Source organism: Pristis pectinata, chromosome 12, assembly GCF_009764475.1.
Source record: "Pristis pectinata isolate sPriPec2 chromosome 12, sPriPec2.1.pri, whole genome shotgun sequence".
Taxonomy (NCBI): domain Eukaryota; kingdom Metazoa; phylum Chordata; class Chondrichthyes; order Rhinopristiformes; family Pristidae; genus Pristis; species Pristis pectinata.
In genome coordinates this window covers 4,807,610-4,825,704 of record NC_067416.1, presented here as the reverse complement: position 1 = coordinate 4,825,704, position 18,095 = coordinate 4,807,610, and the positions used below count along the sequence as shown (strand labels likewise).

The 18,095-nt window shown below is 44.7% G+C and overlaps 2 protein-coding genes across 2 annotated transcripts in view; both read right to left on the bottom strand.

Annotated features, from left to right (window-relative positions):
• The window catches only part of hps1 (HPS1 biogenesis of lysosomal organelles complex 3 subunit 1), a 38,066-nt gene extending 33,460 nt beyond the window's left edge, over positions 1-4,606 (bottom strand). Inside the window, 3 exon segments of the mRNA XM_052027679.1 lie at positions 170-312; positions 1,982-2,122; positions 4,474-4,606. Of these exon segments, the coding sequence (XP_051883639.1) occupies positions 170-312; positions 1,982-2,122; positions 4,474-4,590 (401 nt within the window). The 5' untranslated portion in view covers positions 4,591-4,606.
• Positions 4,607-8,709: 4,103 nt separating this feature from the next.
• On the bottom strand, positions 8,710-17,658 carry pgam1b (phosphoglycerate mutase 1b). The gene is made up of 3 exons (XM_052027673.1): positions 17,135-17,658; positions 12,831-13,011; positions 8,710-10,526 (listed from the first exon to the last, which is right to left on the bottom strand). The coding sequence occupies exons 1-3, from the start codon at positions 17,546-17,548 to the stop codon at positions 10,357-10,359; spliced, it is 765 nt and encodes a 254-aa protein (XP_051883633.1). The 5' UTR covers positions 17,549-17,658; the 3' UTR covers positions 8,710-10,356.
• Positions 17,659-18,095: the final 437 nt, after the last annotated feature.

The window sequence follows — 18,095 nt, the reverse complement described above, 5'->3', positions numbered from 1 at the left end:
TTGCTGGCAGTGAATAAAAGCTAACTCCGCTGCATTGCCCCCTATTGTTTATTAGTTTACTGCAACTCACAATCTAGACTTATACATCAATCCACGAACCAAAGGAAAAAAAGAATATCTGCAAGTTGAGGAGAAAAAACTGAACCAGAAAAAAATCAATATTACATACACTTTCTTTAGGACGGTAGCATCCAAGGTCACCAAACCAAAACGCAAATCTATAATCTTCTTCAGCACAAAAATCTTCCGTCTCAAATAGTCTTCATTCTCTGAACCATCTCCATTCACTGCGATATAAGTGCACTCACCAAACTGAAATCCAAAAGAACCAAACTTGGGTTAATGATGGAGCTTCATTCTCAGAGGTCCTTTCAAACAGATAATGATTCATCTTTAAGCAACACTGCCTTGGTTAGCTGGAGATTCACTAACCTTTCAATTTCAATTAATCCCTAGTTGACTCCAATGGCATTGCAAGTCAGAAGTCAAGGTGAAATACAGTCCTTAAATCAAATTAAATCCTATCTGGATGTATCATAGCTTGGTACGGCAACTGCTCTGCCCAGGACCCGCAAGAAACTGCGGAGAGTTGTGGACAACCGCCCAGCGCATCACGGACACCAGCCTCCCCTCCTTGGACTCTTGTCTTTACCTCTCACTGTCTTGGTGAAGTAGCAGCATAATCAAAGACCCCACCCACCCAGGTCATTCTCTCTTCTCTCCTCTTCCATCGGGTAGAAGATACAGGAGCCTGAGGGCACGTACCACCAGGCTTAAGGACAGCTTCTACCCCACTGTGATAAGACTATTGAACGGTTCCCTTATACAAGAAGATGGACTCTGACCTCACGATCTATCTTGTTGTGACCTTGCACCTTATTGCACTGCACTTTCTCTGTAGCTGTGACACTTTACTCCGTACTGTTATTGTTTTTACCTGTACTACATCAATGCACTCTGTACTAACCCAATGTAACAGCACTGTGTAATGAATTGACCCGTACGATCGGTATGCAAGACAAGTTTTTCACTGTACCTCGGTACGAGTGACAATTATAAACCAATATCAAAATGGGCTTAGGTGTGGAATAATTGGAAAAGGGGCTATGAGGATGGAAGCCAGAAGATTAAAGGAAGAGTGGAGTAACAGATACACAAATTGTGCAGAGAAGGAGAAAAGTTACAAAATTGGAGAGAAAGGCAACAATGACAGAAAGTTGATACCTGTGGTGGAGACAGAACAAAATGGTCTGATGGTGCAAAAGAACAAAAGTAGGAGGAGGGTAAAGTAGACCCCTGTGTTGAGAGAGGGTTGTTGTGAGCAGGAGGAACAATACCATATTAAATCATCTCAAGATCTATTCTGCTCTGTGAGATAATTTAATTTTTCTCCTAAATCTTTCTTCATATTTATATTTCCTCATACTGATAATTCAATGTATCTGATGGGCTGATCCCTCATTTTTCACCTCTCCCTCAAGTTGATCAGGTCCTGAGCACATCAATATGGAGGGTTCAGAAGTGCTCAACTCATCAGGGGTAAAATTATAAATAACCCACCAATGAAACCACTGTCAGATACAATCTGAGAAAGCATCAGTGGAGAGACTTAAAATGTCACCCGCTTGCTCTCTTGTTTAGTCTGAGAACCATGGAAAGGCAATGAGGGGACTGTATGAAAAATTAAAAGGCTCAACAACGGAAACAATTCCTACCATTCTGCTGAAAAGTCAGATATTAATTCAATTTCTCTCTCCACAGATGCTGCCTGACCTGCTGGATACTCACAACATTCTATGCTTTTATTTCCAATTTCCAGATTACTAAACCACTGCTATTGGTTTATTTCTTAAGTTTATGAATGCACTGTTTTGTAAACATACGTGATTTAGAACCTATATGTAAAATCTATCAGACCTTGAATCCATGGCATTCAATCCAAGCAAAATATATAGCCACATGGAAGTCTTGAAGGGCCTACCTGGTGAACTGCGAAGAGGTAGTTGTTCTCACTGATAAAGGAGGTGTACGTGTCAGAAATCTTCTCATTCAGGGTGATGCAGGAAATGAGAAGCGGCGCAAATAGAGTGTTTATGCTGTCCTCAAAGGCAGGGGCATGAGCCTGCAAACACAAGGTACAATTTATCCATATTATAAACATTGTACACTTTCCCATGCTTTAAAATGTTTTCTATTTCTCTTTGAGTGATAGCACACTCTGCATGGGCAATTTGTGAGTTTAAACCACACAGCATAATTGAGCACATAACCTTGGCTGACATGGTGCTGAGAGAGTACTCGAGATGAGACATTGAATGAGACACCAAATCTATCTGTTCAGATTAGAAAAAACATATCAACCAAGTGGCTGCACAAATTGATAGGGTGGTAAAGGTGGCATATGGCATGCTTGCCTTTATTAGTTGAGACATTTGAGTTCAAGAGTTATGTTGCAAGCTTTACAAAACTCTGGTTAGGCCTCATCTGAACTATTGCATTCATTTCTGGTCGCCCCATTATAGGAAGGATGTGGAGGCTATGGAAAGGGTGCCAGAGAGGTTTACCGGGATGCTGCCTGGATTAGAGGTGGTGGAGGCAGATACAACAGGCATTTAAGAGGCTCTTAGATAGGCACATGGATATGCAGAGAATGGAGGAATGTAGAATGTAGAGAATGTTCTGTCATGAACATAGAATACTACGTTCCTGACAGAAAGGAAAAGATCTGCTGGTGCACTCAGCTGTCCCACACATTGTACATCATGATAAATTGACCTGATTAGCATCTCTCCCAGTTGTGGGAATTTGTTGATCACAGGATGGTTGCAAAACGTCCCTACTAATTAGTACCTGCCCTTTACAAAGATAACGTGTTAGTTGTGAGGGACTGAGATATTCTTGTTTAAAGGTGCTGATGGTTACAGTATGGTTACAGAGGTGTCCAGTGCTTCCTCCTGTTATTCAAGTGCTCATGATTCTCAAGGCATTAAAGCACAATTTAACAACTTGATCTTGCAAAACATATGAATCTGCTCAAAGAGACAGCATGCCCAAGAAGATGCCAGTGGATAAATACTAGGGCTAATAACTGTATATAATATACTATGTGTGATAAATTTAATTTGCTCTCTGCCACTCACACATAAACCAGTTAAAAAAAATTGCATTTCCATAGCACCTTTTGTGACCTTCTGAGTAACAAAGCAATGTGCTTTGTGAAGTGCAGTGGATCACAGTTGGAATGTAGGAGAACGTGCCATCTAATTTGTGTACAGTGGCATGCCACAACTGCCATGGGGTAATATCAGACAAGTTATTCTGAAGTGCTCCTCGAGGGACAAATATTGCGCAAGACCTGTTCTGCTTTGAAATAATGCAGGGGATTTTTATGCTTAACTGAGGGGGGCATAAAAATTGAAGGATGGCACCTTTGACAGGGCAGAGTTCTGCACGAGTCTCAGCTAGATTCTGCACCAAAGTCTCCATGACTTTCTGACCACCTACTGTGCTACAGGAGACATTTAATATTCCAGTTCCTAAAAGTCACCCCCATAGATTCAAAAATAGTTAAGATGCAGCTTTCCCTTACGAATTACATACAAGATTATTCCTTAGTTATCATATTCCCAAAAGTCCTGATGTTCCAAAGGAAAAGAAAGGTTGGGGAAAATCATCTCACAAATTGCTTCTAAATAGCAAAATATCATACCCAAGGCAAGAGCAAAGGCCCTGTGAGAAACAGAATCATTGAGGCAAGCAAGAACCACAGTCTTTGCCGAGTTCTTGATTTCAGAGGGTACAGTAGAGTTGGCCTTCTCATCGTCACCACGTGATCTTGTGAGAAACGCCAGCACATACAGCACCGACTGAGGAAGGGACAGCTGGAGAAGCCAGTGGGGGAACAAAAAACTGAAGGAGCCCATTCAGCCTCTTGAACCCATTCTGCCACTCAATGCTTGATTTATCCCTTAAACTCCATCTACTCAACACAAGAGAGACTGTAGATGCTGGAAACTGGAGCAAAGCAGTCCTGGTGCATGATCCCGACCCAAAATGTCGACTCTTCTTTGCCTCCACAGATGCGGCTTGACTCCCTGAGTTCCTCCAGCAGTTTTTTTTCGCTCCACCGATCCGACTTAGTTTTTTGTTAAGAACGATCAAGGTAAAGGCACACTGGGTGCAACAAACAACGTCCTCCTCTCCATTCCAACCCCGATCACTGAGGTGACTCAACACTATTTTCTAGAACCATCTCTTATCCATCCAGGGGTGACACATGAGTTTAGTCTTCACCGGAAGAGTCAATACTCCTAGCTTGGTAGCCTTCTTGCCCAATTAGTCCTGTTAATCAGGTAAACTTAGGTGACACAGTTGAAGTGACCAGGTCCACACTGAAGAACAGCCACACATGCCATAAAGGTGTAACTACATTGGACTCAAATTGTCCACAGCCATTGGTAGTCTCCATTTTACCTCTCCATGTTGTTCCAGTGAATCTTCAAATCGTTGTCTCAGTCTTGCTTCAAAGTCCTTGTCCGTCCAATAAAAGAGGACCTGGGCACTCTCACTGGCAATCAGGAGACACTTCATCTCTGCAGCTCTCAGCACCTCCCACGACAAGCCAGGCAGAGTGACTCCAGCCCCCAAGTGCCCAAATACCCCAAATGTTACTGTCCTTCTGACCACAGAGATCCTAACGGAGCTCAGGACCACAATTATTTCCCCAGAACTAAATATCCCCAAGAACCAATTACACAGCACCAGATAGATCCCAAATGTCCCGAGGCCCCAATTACCAGCCTTCCACTGGAATACCTCCAGAGCAAACTACACAACCCCAACACAGGGTCTCAAACACCCTGATGCTAATTTACCCCTGGGACCCCAAATGGAGCTGTGGGACCCCCAACTGGCTCACTGGAGCTCAGGATCCCAATTGCCCCACCGGAGCTCGGGACCCCCAAATGGTCCACTGGAGCTCAGGACCCGCCAACTGCCCCCACTGGAGCTCAGGACCCACCAACTGCCCCCACTGGAGCTGTGGGACCCCCAACTGCCCCACTGGAGCTGTAGGACCCCCAACTGCCCCCACTGGAGCTCGGGACCCGCCAACTGCCCCCACTGAAGCGGTAGGACCCCCAACTGCCCCCACTGGAGCTCAGGACCTGCCAACTGCCCCCACTGGAGCTGTGGGACCCCCAACTGCCCCCACTGGAGCTCAGGACCCGCCAACTGCCCCACTGGAGCTGTGGGACCCCCAACTGCCCCCACTGGAGCTCAGGACCCGCCAACTGCCCCACTGGAGCTGTAGGACCCCCAACTGCCCCCACTGGAGCTCAGGACCTGCCAACTGCCCCCACTGGAGCTGTGGGACCCCCAACTGCCCCCACTGGAGCTCAGGACCCGCCAACTGCCCCACTGGAGCTGTGGGACCCCCAACTGCCCCCACTGGAGCTCAGGACCCGCCAACTGCCCCACTGGAGCTGTGGGACCCTAACTGCCCTGCCGCCTCAGCTTTCAAACCAGTGATCGAAGGTCCCCGAGAGAGACATGTCCGGGGGAATGTGCCCCCGCCCGCAGACCCCCGCCCCTCGCCCCCACCTGTCCGCCCGCGTCAACGGGGCCAGTTTCAAAACTAAACGAACTCTGCTCGAGCCACCCGGCCAGCTTCGCGTGACTGTCCCTGTCTCGTCCAATCAACAGCGCCTAGCTTGCCCGTCTTCCAATCAACAGCGCCTAGCTTGCCCGTCTTCCAATCAACAGCGCCTAACTTGCCCGTCTTGTCCAATCAACAGCGCCTAGCTTGCCCATCTCGTCCAATCAACAGCACCTAGCTTGTCCATCTCTTCCAATCAACAGCGCCTAACTTGCCCGTCTTGTCCAATCAACAGCGCCTAATTTGCCTGCCTCATCCAATCAACTGCGCCCGGCTTCCTAGCTTCATCCTATCCACTGCGCATGGCTTCTTTGCCGCGTCCAATCAACTGCGCCCGATTGCCCAGCCTCGGCCAATCAACTGCGCCCGACTTCCTAGCCTTTTCCAATCACAACAACCCTGTCAGTCTCTTCCAATCACCACGGTCTCGCCAGTGTCGTCCAATTAACAGCATGAGACTGCTTGGGCTTCGTCCAATTAGGTGCGCACGAACGTTCAATTGGCTTCGAGAGCATCAGTAGGTTCGTCCAATCAAGTACACGTAGTGCTATTTAAATAACCAATCACGTCCAGTGGTTTTATTCATAGCTGCTGAAGTACAAATGGTTTTAGGCATGATGTGAAGTGTCCTGAAGAGAAAGTGTTAACAGATTTGCCAGGGCTCTCAAAGTTATGGATGAGGACCTCCAGCAAACTCCCTACAAGATTCTCCAAATGTACTTGCAGATAGGTAAACCTGTGTGAGTTGGAGGCACAATGCAGATCCAGGTTACCAAGCCCAGCATGGAGCGTCCAAGTGGTGGCCGCCTTCCCTACGTGCCTGACACCAACTCTAGAAGCAAGCAATCCACCTGGAGCTTCATCAGGACAGCATGTAGAAAATGCTTGAACGTCCCTGGAATGTAAAAATTGGATAAATACTACTGTGAGTGGTGATGTGCTTAAAGCTGCAGGCAGTTCTGCATGAACATGCAGATTCTTGAAGTTGAGTTTATCGTCCTGTGCACAAGTACATGTATGTACAGGTGCAATGAAGAACTTGCTTGCGGCAGTATCACAGGCACATCATATAAGCAGCATTCATAAGCACATAGCACGTGGGGATCTGTGCATGTAATAGAAATCGCACACTATTTTCTTCTGTGCTTCTAACTGACTAAATTTCTCTTATCCAACCCTTCAACCACAACACACCAAGCAGAGCTAAAACTTGGGACTTCTATATTACCTGAGGTTAGTTCTGTGGATCACCTCAGGGAAGTTGAGATTAGCCTTGGAAAGATGCAAGTTTGCAGCGCACATAATTGATAGCACTAATCAGGTTGTTTTTGCACCTTGCATGTTCCTGACTGCAAGCTCCAGCAACTTGACGGTGATATAGTAGAGCTGGTTGAAGGACGAAGATTAGTCATGCTCTGAAGATAGAAAAGATGAAACAGTGATAGTACACTACTCTGTATATACTACATTTTGAGTGCCAACCAGCAATATTCTCTGGATCATGACCTGATCCAATGGTTTTCTTGCATTTTTTTTTGGAAGATCTATGGAGCAGGCTGTTATTATACACACAGTTATTGCCAGGTGAAGTTTTAAGATGTCACTTGTGGATCAGGTTTTCTTCTATAATTTGATATTGTCCACGTGTTCTGCAGTAAATTGGTTTATTAGTGTCACATGTACCTGAGATACAGTGGAAATACAATAACAGAATATAGTGTTACAGGTAGGTTGAAGAATAGTTATTATTTCATTGGGACAAATACAAGCTGTTCATTGTGTTCTCTGTCTAAACTTCTACCTTCAATGATTCTTTGATATTGAGGAGTAGTAGGTGCCGAGTTAAGTTTCTCAGATTTTTTTTTGAGGTAGTGTGTCATTCCGCCTTAAAGATCCCTGTAAAGGGGAAGGTCTGGGTTCTTGTTTCTCTGTATATTGCTCCATCACATCCAAGGGAAGGGGGTGCAAATGATTGAAAATACTGAACTGAAGATGATTTTAAAGTTCTTACCTTAATCACTTAAGATTTTCATGTTGATAAGTTTAGTGTGACCACTCAGGGCCCAGATGCAAGCATGATGTTCTGCTGTTGAGAAGACCAAAGCTACAGCGGAAGTGTGGAGCACAGCAGCTTTGCACTCTAACTTGTGCCTGCAAACTTCTGGATGATGGTAACTCGTGTCTTTATTTTTTTTTGAGGTGAGCTTAAGGAGGTAGTGATGGTAATTCAGAGAGCAAAGGTCACTCTTGAGGCAAGTGACTCAAAAGTGCCGCTCAGTACTGACTGAGCTTAGCCATGATGCCACCTCCCCAAAGTGATTTATAAAGCCTTCTGGCAATTACACTCGAGACACAGAGGGAAATACGGAGCACTTCAGTGAAGCATTGAGCAATCTGAGGAGCTCCATCTTCCCAAGGTAATGACTCATCATATAACACTGCACAATTCAGAATATCTGCCCAGACCCAGTTAAACCTTCCTTATTTTACTCCCCCCCCAGGGCATCTAAGTTTCTCGGTTGTTTGTCCAAGTCCTCTTTTGAAAGTGGCTAAAATTTTCTTCCACTGAACTTTCAACAGGTACATTCCAGACTGTACTGCTGCAAAACAAATTTTGTACCATACAAATTGGTGATAGATCTGATTAAGAATGCTCCCTTCAGGAAAAGAATTCTTTATCTCTAGTTCTTTGGCTAAGGAGCAAAAAGGGAGGGGAAAAAAGGAGAGTGGAGGGAGGAACAGAGATTAAAGTTGATGAGCCACTGGGATAAATTGTTGATCAGCTGGATGGGAAGGAGATGGGAGGAGGAAGAAAGGAGAAGCCCTAGAGGAGACAAAGAATAAGAGAGGAGGGAGAGATGAAGATTAAAAGAAGTCCCTCAAAGCCAACCTTATTTCCCACAACCATAATAAAATACTGCAGATGCTGGAGAGCTGAAATAAAAACTGGAAATACTCAGTAGGTCAGGCAGCATCCAGAGAGTGAACCAGAGTTAATACCTCAACTCAGGATCTTATTTCCTGCAGGTCAAGCAAATCAATGAACAAGTCAACAGTGTTCTCCGAGCTACATTTATTCATATTTGTGTTACAGAAGGGTCTGGAATGTAAAGACGTGCAATACACTAGGCTCTGGCATGTGCCTGGGACATCATCAGTACCGTACTGCAATGCCCCACAACCATCTTCAAGCAGCAAAGGGGGGGGGGGGCGGGGGCGGGGGGCTGAGAGAAGGGAAAATGATAGCTGAAGAATAACAACACCTGGATGTTCAATAATGGAAACGGGTGGGGGGGGGGGGAAGCGCACGACACAGCCGCACTAAAACCGATGGCACTTTCAGCTCTAAAACCAATTCCAGGAGACAGCTTCTGACCTCGGGCTTTGCATCTTTTGTACGGGCCTTCTTACCAGAGTGCTGTGATCGAAGGCTACTTTGTTAAATCTCTGCTGCAGATTACTAATAAGATGACAGGTTGTGGTTCTAGGGATTACAAGACAGGAGGCCACTCAGCCCACATTAATAATCCTTCATTACTGGTTTACAGCAATGCTTTTAATTGCCCTTGTAATTAATTTGCTATTCAATGCGCTAGCTAACTTGTCTTGGAAGATCAACACTCCCACCTCCAAATTTTGGAGATTGAATTGAACTGCTTTTTCAGCTCTGCTACTTAACTAATGAAATAACCTAACTAATGTTTCTTGCATACACTAGCTAAAGTGAAGGTAAGTGTGATTCTCTGATTAGTAAACAATTGGTTGTTCATAACCTGGTTATCCATGGTGATATTTAGCTCACACTCCTTCCTAGCCCTCTTCCCCACTATCAAAAGATCTCTCATTTTTGTTCCCCTCAGCCTATCTTTAAATGCAGCTCAATCACACATTAAGCTAACAAGTTCCATAGTCTAACTACTCAATGGGTAAAATAATTTTACCTGAATTAGATTTATTAGTAACCTTGTCAAGATGAATGGAGCTAAGGATTCATTGGTGGATAGTCTTGCCAGGGTATTGGTCCAAGTGTTCTTATGCCCCAGTGGTTAACTTTACCATGCCTATAACACTTAGATATTATTCAATGCAGCTTGAGATCTTTGCATTGTTTGTCTGTGTAAAACATTACCTCATGTTACAATGAACCCAACCAATGCTACTTTTCAGAATGACACTTAAATATTTCACTTATGGTCTATATAGTACTGTCTTATCCATGTAGTAACAGTGAAAGCAACTAGTTAGTAGGATTGTTCTGTGACAGCACCTGTTCACCCTTTGGTATCCTTTAAGTTGAGCTAAGAATGGGGAAGGTGATGATTGATCTGTGCCTTGAACGGGAATAAATGGGTCTCCAACATCAGAAGGACCACAGATACATCCTTTAAATACATTTCCCAGAGGAGCCACTCTACTGGCCAGCCAGGCATGAAGATTGACCACCTGAACAATGCCAGTTGATGATTAATTCCACTACAAGCACAACAGACAAAGGACTGGAAGGAAAAAAGTGAAAAGGAAAGAAAATCTGGGCAAAAAAAGGTGTAGAGGACCCATCAAGCAGGCTCAGTAAACACAGGGCAAGGTGGATGATGCTATTGGGAGCTAGATGCTACCATGGTTCCCAAAACTATTTGTAATTTTTTTTTTGAAGCTCTATCATGGAATTCTTGATCTTTCTACACCCCCTCTGCTCTTCTTCATTTCTTGGCTTTCCCCTGGGCTGCCACAGCAGCCATTGCTGCCTGGACGGTCTCTTCGTCTCCCAGGAACTGCATGGGCTTGACTGGCTTCAGGTTCTTGTCAAGCTCGTACATGATGGGGATTCCTGTTGGAAGGTTCAACTCCATGATGGCTTCCTCAGACATGCCTACCGATCAAAAGAAAAGACCAGAGCATCAGGAACAGGAACTCTAGCTTCTCACAGCTGTTCTACCATTCATTGAGATCACAGATGATCCCTATCCCAATTCCATCCACCTGCCTTGCTTTTATAACCCTTTATACCCTAGCCTGACATTGGAGCATAGCAACTGAAGGAGGTCATTTAGCCTCTTGAACCTGTTCCACCATTCAGTCAAACCATTTCTGGCAGAGGAGGCGGCCCAGGGCAGATCAGTCGTGATCCTATTGAATGGTGGGGTGGAATAGGCTTGAGGGGCTGAGTGGTCTACTCGTACTCCTATTTTCTTGTGATCTGTAAACCCCACCCCTCAAAGATGTATAACCCATCTGTCAATCTCAGTCTTGTGGGTTTTTAGAGTAATACAGCAGGGAAACAGGCCCTTCAGCCCAACTGGTCCATCCTGACCACAGCATCCTCCCTGCTAGTCCCAGTTGCCTGTGTTCATCCCATAACCCTCCAAGACCCTCCCCTCCATGTATCTATCCAAATGCTGCTTGTGTTGCAATTGTACCTGCCTCAATTTTCCTGGCAGCTCATCCCAGGTACTCACTACCCTTTGACAAGAAGTTACCTCTTGGGTCTCTTTCAAATCTCTCCACTCTTGTATCCATGCCCTTTAGTTTTGGGCTCCTCAACCCTGGGGAAAAAACTGACAGTCTGCCTTATCCATACCCCTCATGATTTTATAAACTTCTGAGGTCACCCCTCATTCTCCTACGCTCCAAGGAAAAAAGATCCAGCTTTGCCAACCCCTCCCTATGACTTGGGCTTTAGTTGATTTTCCCAGCCTCAAAAACTTCTCATTTGATCAGCATGGATGAGTTGGACTGAAGGTCCCGTTTCCATTCTGTATAACTCCAAAAGTTCCAGATTTCCAGTGCTTTTTGGGCACAGAATTGCTCCTGACATCACTGCTGATCTTGAATTTTTGCTGTCTTGGGCTGGAGCAATCTCTGCAGAGAGAATGGTTTCTCTCTCCCTGGTCTCTTGAATCCTTCAGTCATCTCAAAATGCCTCAATTGGATCACTCCTTAATCTTCTAGACTCAAGGCAATTTATATTCTCATCAGTTAATTCTTTCAGCCTGGGTTTAATCACGTGTTCCTCCAAGGACAATATATCCTTGCAGTGATCCAACAACCATTCTCACAATATTCTACAAATGGTCTAATCAAGGTTTTTATATAATGAAGGCTAATTTCCTCCCCTTTATATTCCAATCGCCTTGGCCTTTTAAATTCCTTTGTGTACTTATCTACATTATGTAGATATGAATGTGAAATCTTCCAGGATTTCCAACAAATCCATAATAACCATGGCAACCCAACCCATTCCACAATAAACAACATTTACATCCATACCAATGAAATATTAAGCTGAAATAGTAATCACATTTTTTGAAAAAAAACAATTTGACTATTTATGCAAGCATTTATAAATTCAAATTCCAGTTAATTTGATTAAATTAAAAGCATGAACCACTCAGGTTCCCAATCCATGTGAAGTCTGGGTCTTGGATAATGAACAGGCTGAGGGAATAGTGTTAACCACACAATGCAAAACATTTTTGTCCCTCTAATGCAATGGCACATCAGCTATTGGGTGATTTAACCAAACTTCCCTTACAATTTGTTCCTACTATAGAGTCATCAAGAACGATGATCCTGCCCTTGAATTTCCATGGGATTATCCACTAACTTCAGAACCCCTCCCAAAAAAGGTACAAAGAGCTGGAAGATTAGGGGGGGGGGGGGGGGAATAGAAAAACCCCTCAGGATTACATACCACATCTAAAACAGTGCTGTGGATATTCACTTATTCAAAGGATATGGATATTGTATTCATTGCCTATTCCCCACCCCATGAACTGGTGGCTCTGGATGTAGGCAGACAAGGAGGAAAGATTTCCTTCCCCAAGGATGCAAGTTAATTTTTTTAAAACAATAAAATGGTAGCCTAATGGTTAAAGTTACTAATACTAGCATTTTCATTTTGTATTTATTCAATTATAAATTTCCTCAGTGGGATTCAAACACATCTCTAGTTCAAACCTCTGGATCACTAACAGCATTATGCTGCTATATCTGGTTTGCAATATTAACAGCTAAATATGTACCATGGTATACTGGTAAAGGAAGTGACTTGCATTTCAACAGCATGTTTCAACAGCATGGGAAGCTTCAAAGTACTTCTGAGTCCCAGGCCTGCTAGTTGTCAGCACAAGAAGTGTCAGTCGGTCACTTCAGGATCATACCAGGACCAATTTACCTTCCAGATGTTTGACGATTCCCCTCAGGCTGTTGCCGTGAGCTGCAATGAGCACCCGCTTCCCGGCTTTAATCTGTGGCACGATCTCCTCCTCCCAGAAGGGCAGAGCACGGGCAATGGTATCCTTCAAACTCTCACAGGAGGGCAGCTGGTCCTCTGTCAAGTCAGTATAGCGACGGTCCTAGACGGACAAGCACAGTGTGACAAATCTTTGAGGTGGTAACAAGCAGGTGGGACAACGGCCAAGAAAGCTCACCAGCGCCTCTACTTCCTCAGGAGGCTAAAGAAATTTGGTTTGTCCCCTTTGACTCTCACCAACTTTTACCGATGCACCATAGAAAGCATCCTATCTGGATGTATCATGGCTTGGTACGGCAACTGCTCTGCCCAGAACCACAAAAAACTGCAGAGTTATGGACACAGCCCAGCGCATCACAGATACCAGCCTCCCCTCCTTGGACTCTGTCTTTACCTCTCGTTGTCTTGGTGTAGCAGCCAGCATAATCAAAGACCCCACCCACCCACCCACCCAGGACATTCTCTCTTTTCTCCTCTTCCATCGGGTAGAAGATACAGGTGCCTGAGGGCACGTACCACCAGACTTAAGGACAGCTTCTACCCCACTGTGATAAGACTATTGAACAGTTCCCTTATACAATGAGATGGACTCGGACCTCAATCTACCTTGTTGTGACCTTGCACCTTATTGCACTGCACTTTCTCTGTAGCTATGACACTTTACTCTGTACTGTTATTGTTTTTACCTGCACTATATCAATGCACTCTGTACTAACTCAATGTAACTGCACTGTGTAATGAATTGACCTGTACGATCGGTTTGTAAGACAAGCTTTTCGCTGTACCTTGGTACAAGTGACAATAATAAACCAATACCAACACCAAAAGAGTCGGTGGATGTTATTTACTTGGATTTTCAGAGGGCCTTTGACAAGGTACCGCAACAAGATAAGAGGGTGTTAGAGGCAAAGTACTAGCATGGATAAAAGACTGACTGGCTGGCAGAAGTCAGTAGGGATAAAGGTGTCCTTCTCAGGATGGCTCCCGGTGACCAGTGGAGTTCCGCAGGGGTCAGTGTTGGGATGGCAACTTTTCACTTTATACATTACTGATCTGGAATAAGGAACTGATAGCATTGTGGCCAAGTTTGCAGACGATACCAAGATGGGTGGAGGGACAGGTAGTGTCAGTGAGGCAGGGAGTCTGCAGAAGGACTTGGACAGGTTGGGAGAGTGGGCAAAGATGTGGCAGATGGAACACAGCGGAGGGAAGTGTGGGGTTATGCACTCTGGTAGAAAGAATAAAGGTGTGAACTATTTTCTAAATGGGGAGAGAACTCAGAAATCAGAGGTGCAAAGAAACTTGGGAGTCCTAGTTCAGGATTCCCTTAAGGTTAACTTGGTTGAGTCAGTAGTAAAGAAAGCAAATGCAATGTTAGCATTCATTTTGAGAGGACTAGAATGTAAAATCAAGGATGTACTGCTGAGGCATTAAGGCATTGGTCAGACCGCATTTGGAATATTGAGCAATTTTGGGCCCCGTATCTAAGGATGTGCTGGCCCTGGAGAGGGTCCAGAGGAGGTTCACAAGAATGATCCCAGGAATGAAAGGGTTAACATATGACGAGTGTTTGATGTCTCTGGGCCTGTACAATGGAGTTCAGAAGGATGAGGGGGGGAATCTCATTGAAACCTACCAGATACTGAAAGGCCTGGATAGAGTGGACGTGGAGAGGATGTTTCCATCAGTGGCAGAGTCTAGGATCCAAGGGCACAGCCTCAGAATAAAGGGACATCCCTTTAAAACTGAGATGAGGAGGAATTTCTTCAGCCAGAGGGTGATGAATCTGTGGAATTCGTTGCCACAGACAGCTGTGGAGGCCAAGTCATTGGGTGTATTTAAGGCAGAGATCGATAGGTTCTTGACTGGCAAGGTTTACGGGGAGAAGGCAGGAGAATGGGGTTGAAAAAAAAAGTCAGCCATGATTGAATGGTGGAACAAACCCAATGGGCTGAATGGCCTAATTCTGCTCCTATATCTTATGGTCCAACTCCAAGCTCACAGGAACAATACAAAGTTCAGGTGGATTACATGCAAATACAGAGCTGTAGGTTTCCATGTTTAGTTCTTGATCAAGGTGATAACCTCTGTTTGGAATTGGTATATTACTGAAGTTCACCCACTTCCCAACTGTAACTGAATCTATCAGAGTCTCAATCTTTTACACCCAGAGGCCACATCAGTCTGTATTCTTCTGGTCTTTTATCCCTCTATTTTCCCAACTACCCCAAACACTGCCTCCGGCAGCCATGGCAAGCCCCTGTTTAATGCATCCTTGTTGTCTGTATGCATATGTTTAAACAGTGTGTATAAAACTGTATCTGCAATAAAGTTATATGTGAATGTTTATAATTCACAAGTGTATTTATACACAAGGTGGTGCACTGATATATTAAAGCTAATGCGATTGATATTTTCAGTGCCCGTACATTAACACAGATGCACTTACATAATGTAACAATTTCATTTAATAGCACATATGCAGTATGTGATTCAGTTACAGTAGGAAATGTATAGAGAAGGAAAGAATGAAATTCAGTGGATTTATCAGCTTCTGGAACTGAACCGGCAGGCTGATGTTTTGGGGAGAGAACCTTCATCATTAGTATACGCCTGTCTTGCGTTCAAACCACAACTCCCCCTCTGACACTGTGAACCCCAAACCTCACCATTTCTTTCCTGCATCTCTTGTCTGTTTGTTCACCTCTAATTCTTTCCAGGATGCATAATGCAATACATGAACTTAATGATTTAATACACAATGCATTGTCTCATTAAAAATATCACTGTATCCATAATTATAGAACAGTGCAGCACAGGAACAGGCCCTTGATTTGTGCCAACAGTGCTGTTAATCCCATCTGCCTGCACGAGGTCGCTATTCCCTCCACTCCCTGCCTGTTCATGTGGCTGGCTAAATGCATCTTCAAATTATCCATTTATTCTAAACATTATAGAGTCATACAGCACAGAAACAAGCCCTTCAGCCCAACTGGTCCATGCCAGCCAATTCCCATCTAAGCTGCTCCCATTTGCCCACTTATGGCTAAATATCCCTCTAAACCTTTCAATACATGCACAATTTAATGAGAATATATAACTGATGCATTTTACTTAATGTGTGCAAATATAATCATTGATTACACCATGTATCATGCAGAAATACTGCTTTAGATGTTGTCATGTCCGATTGAAACAGACATGAACGATATCTGTTTATTAATAAAAAACAAATGCAACTTATTATTGTGTACACATTACTGTATGGAAACATCTATCTACATGCTAGAGAGAGATAGAACATAGAACAGTACAACACAATACAGGCCCTTTGGTCCACCATGTTGTGCCAACCTTTAAACCTCACTTAAGACTATCCAACCCCTTCCTCCCACATAGCCCCCTATTTTAAATTCCTCCATATGCTTATCTAACAATCTCTTGAAGTTGACCAGTGTACCTTCCTCCACCACCACCCCAGGCAGCGCATTCCATGCACCAACCACTCTCTGGGTGAAAGGTCTCCCTTGAGCCTCCCACCCATTACTTTAAAGCCACGTCCTCTTGTATTAAGCATTGGTGCTCTGGGAAAGAGGCACTGGCTGTCCACTATCTATTCCTCTGAGATTTTATATAGAGAAATTACATATACACTGAAATGTTGCAAGGCTAAAACAAGCGACAGTAGTTCTTTCTCTATGGTGGAATAATTCTGTTGATGCTCATTAAATTTCTTTGAAAAGTAAGCTACAGGATGGTCAATATCATCAAGGTCACCCTTCTGCAACAACACAGCTCCCGCAGCTTCATCACTGGCATCTACTGCTAATGAAAATGGCTTTTCAAAGTCAGGTGATTTGAGCGCAGGATGGTAGCATAAAATGGTTTTCAGCTTCTCAAATGCTTCTTGACAAGGATCTGTCCAAAACAAACTTTACTCCCTTCTTCAGAAGATTAGTTAGGGGAAGAGCAATATCAGCAAAATTTTTATATATAGAGAGATAGAGATAGACACAGAGAGACAGACACAGAGAGATAGAGATAGAGACAGACACAGAGAGATAGAGATAGAGACAGACACAGAGAGATAGAGATAGACACAGACACAGAGAGATAGAGATAGAGACAGACACAGAGAGATAGAGATAGAGACAGACACAGAGAGATAGAGATAGAGACAGACACAGAGAGATAGAGATAGAGACGTGTGTGTACATATATTTGACCTTGCTGATGATGGAATAGTAGTCATGATCCGATTCCATTGGAGGAGGGGGAACGTCGAAGGATCTCCTCCAGATCTTCACTTGCTGCTCTCCGTGCTTGGCCGCGGTCTCCGCCTTGTTGAGGCCGGTCAGACCGCCGTAGTGCCGCTCGTTCAGCCGCCAGCTCCGCACCACGGGCAGCCACATCTGGTCGATGCCGTCCAGCACCGCCCACAGGGTGCGGATCGCCCGCTTCAGCACCGAGGTGTAGCAGATGTCGAACTGGTAGCCGGCGTCGCTGAGAGCCCGGGCGCCCCTCGTTGCCTCCTGCACCCCGGTCTCCGACAGGTCGGCATCGAACCAGCCACAGAAGCGGTTCTCCTGGTTCCAAGTGCTCTCCCCGTGCCGGATCAGCACCAGCTTGTGAGCCGCCATCCCTCTCTACTGCTCTTGGTTCCTGCTCCTCCCCTTCCTTATTTATACCTCACCCCTGCTTTTCTTCGACCCTCCAAAACATCAACACCACCACCTACCCGAGACTGCACGTAACAGCACAGGGTGACCTTCACAATGGAAAGGCTGCACCCTATTTTACAGCTCACAGCTGGATTCGACTGTATAAGCCACAATAGCCTGTTAATAGCATAGTTTTTTATTCCAAAATAAACTTTATGCATAATAAAAAACAAGCTTTACACAATAATAAAACAGTGCAAGCCTTTACATTCTTATACAGATCATTTTATATTAAAAACACAGCACCGATGCCACTCGTGTGGCTCCCTGGGGGGCTACCCCAATCCCATATTTACAATATTTAAGGGGCTTCCTCGCCTGACCCCGCCCCTCCCTCTCCAGTGGCAGAAGAACCCTAAACTGTAGTCCTTCCCCACCGAGCCCTTGAGTTGGCTGCGCCCAGCTTCAGTGCGTCCCTCAGCACGTACTCCTGCAGCCTGGAATGTGGCAGTCGGCAGCGTTCCCC

What these genes read in the sequence shown, in the direction of transcription:
- pgam1b (XM_052027673.1), bottom strand. Translation starts at nt 17,548, where the DNA reads ATGGCGGCTCACAAGCTGGTGCTGATCCGGCACGGGGAGAGCACTTGG. An exon ending in ACTATTCCATCATCAGCAAG is followed by an intron (nt 13,012 to 17,134) that starts GTCAAATATATG and finishes TTGTCCGTCTAG; the next exon opens with GACCGTCGCTATACTGACTT. An exon ending in AATCGTCAAACATCTGGAAG is followed by an intron (nt 10,527 to 12,830) that starts GTAAATTGGTCC and finishes TTTGATCGGTAG; the next exon opens with GCATGTCTGAGGAAGCCATC.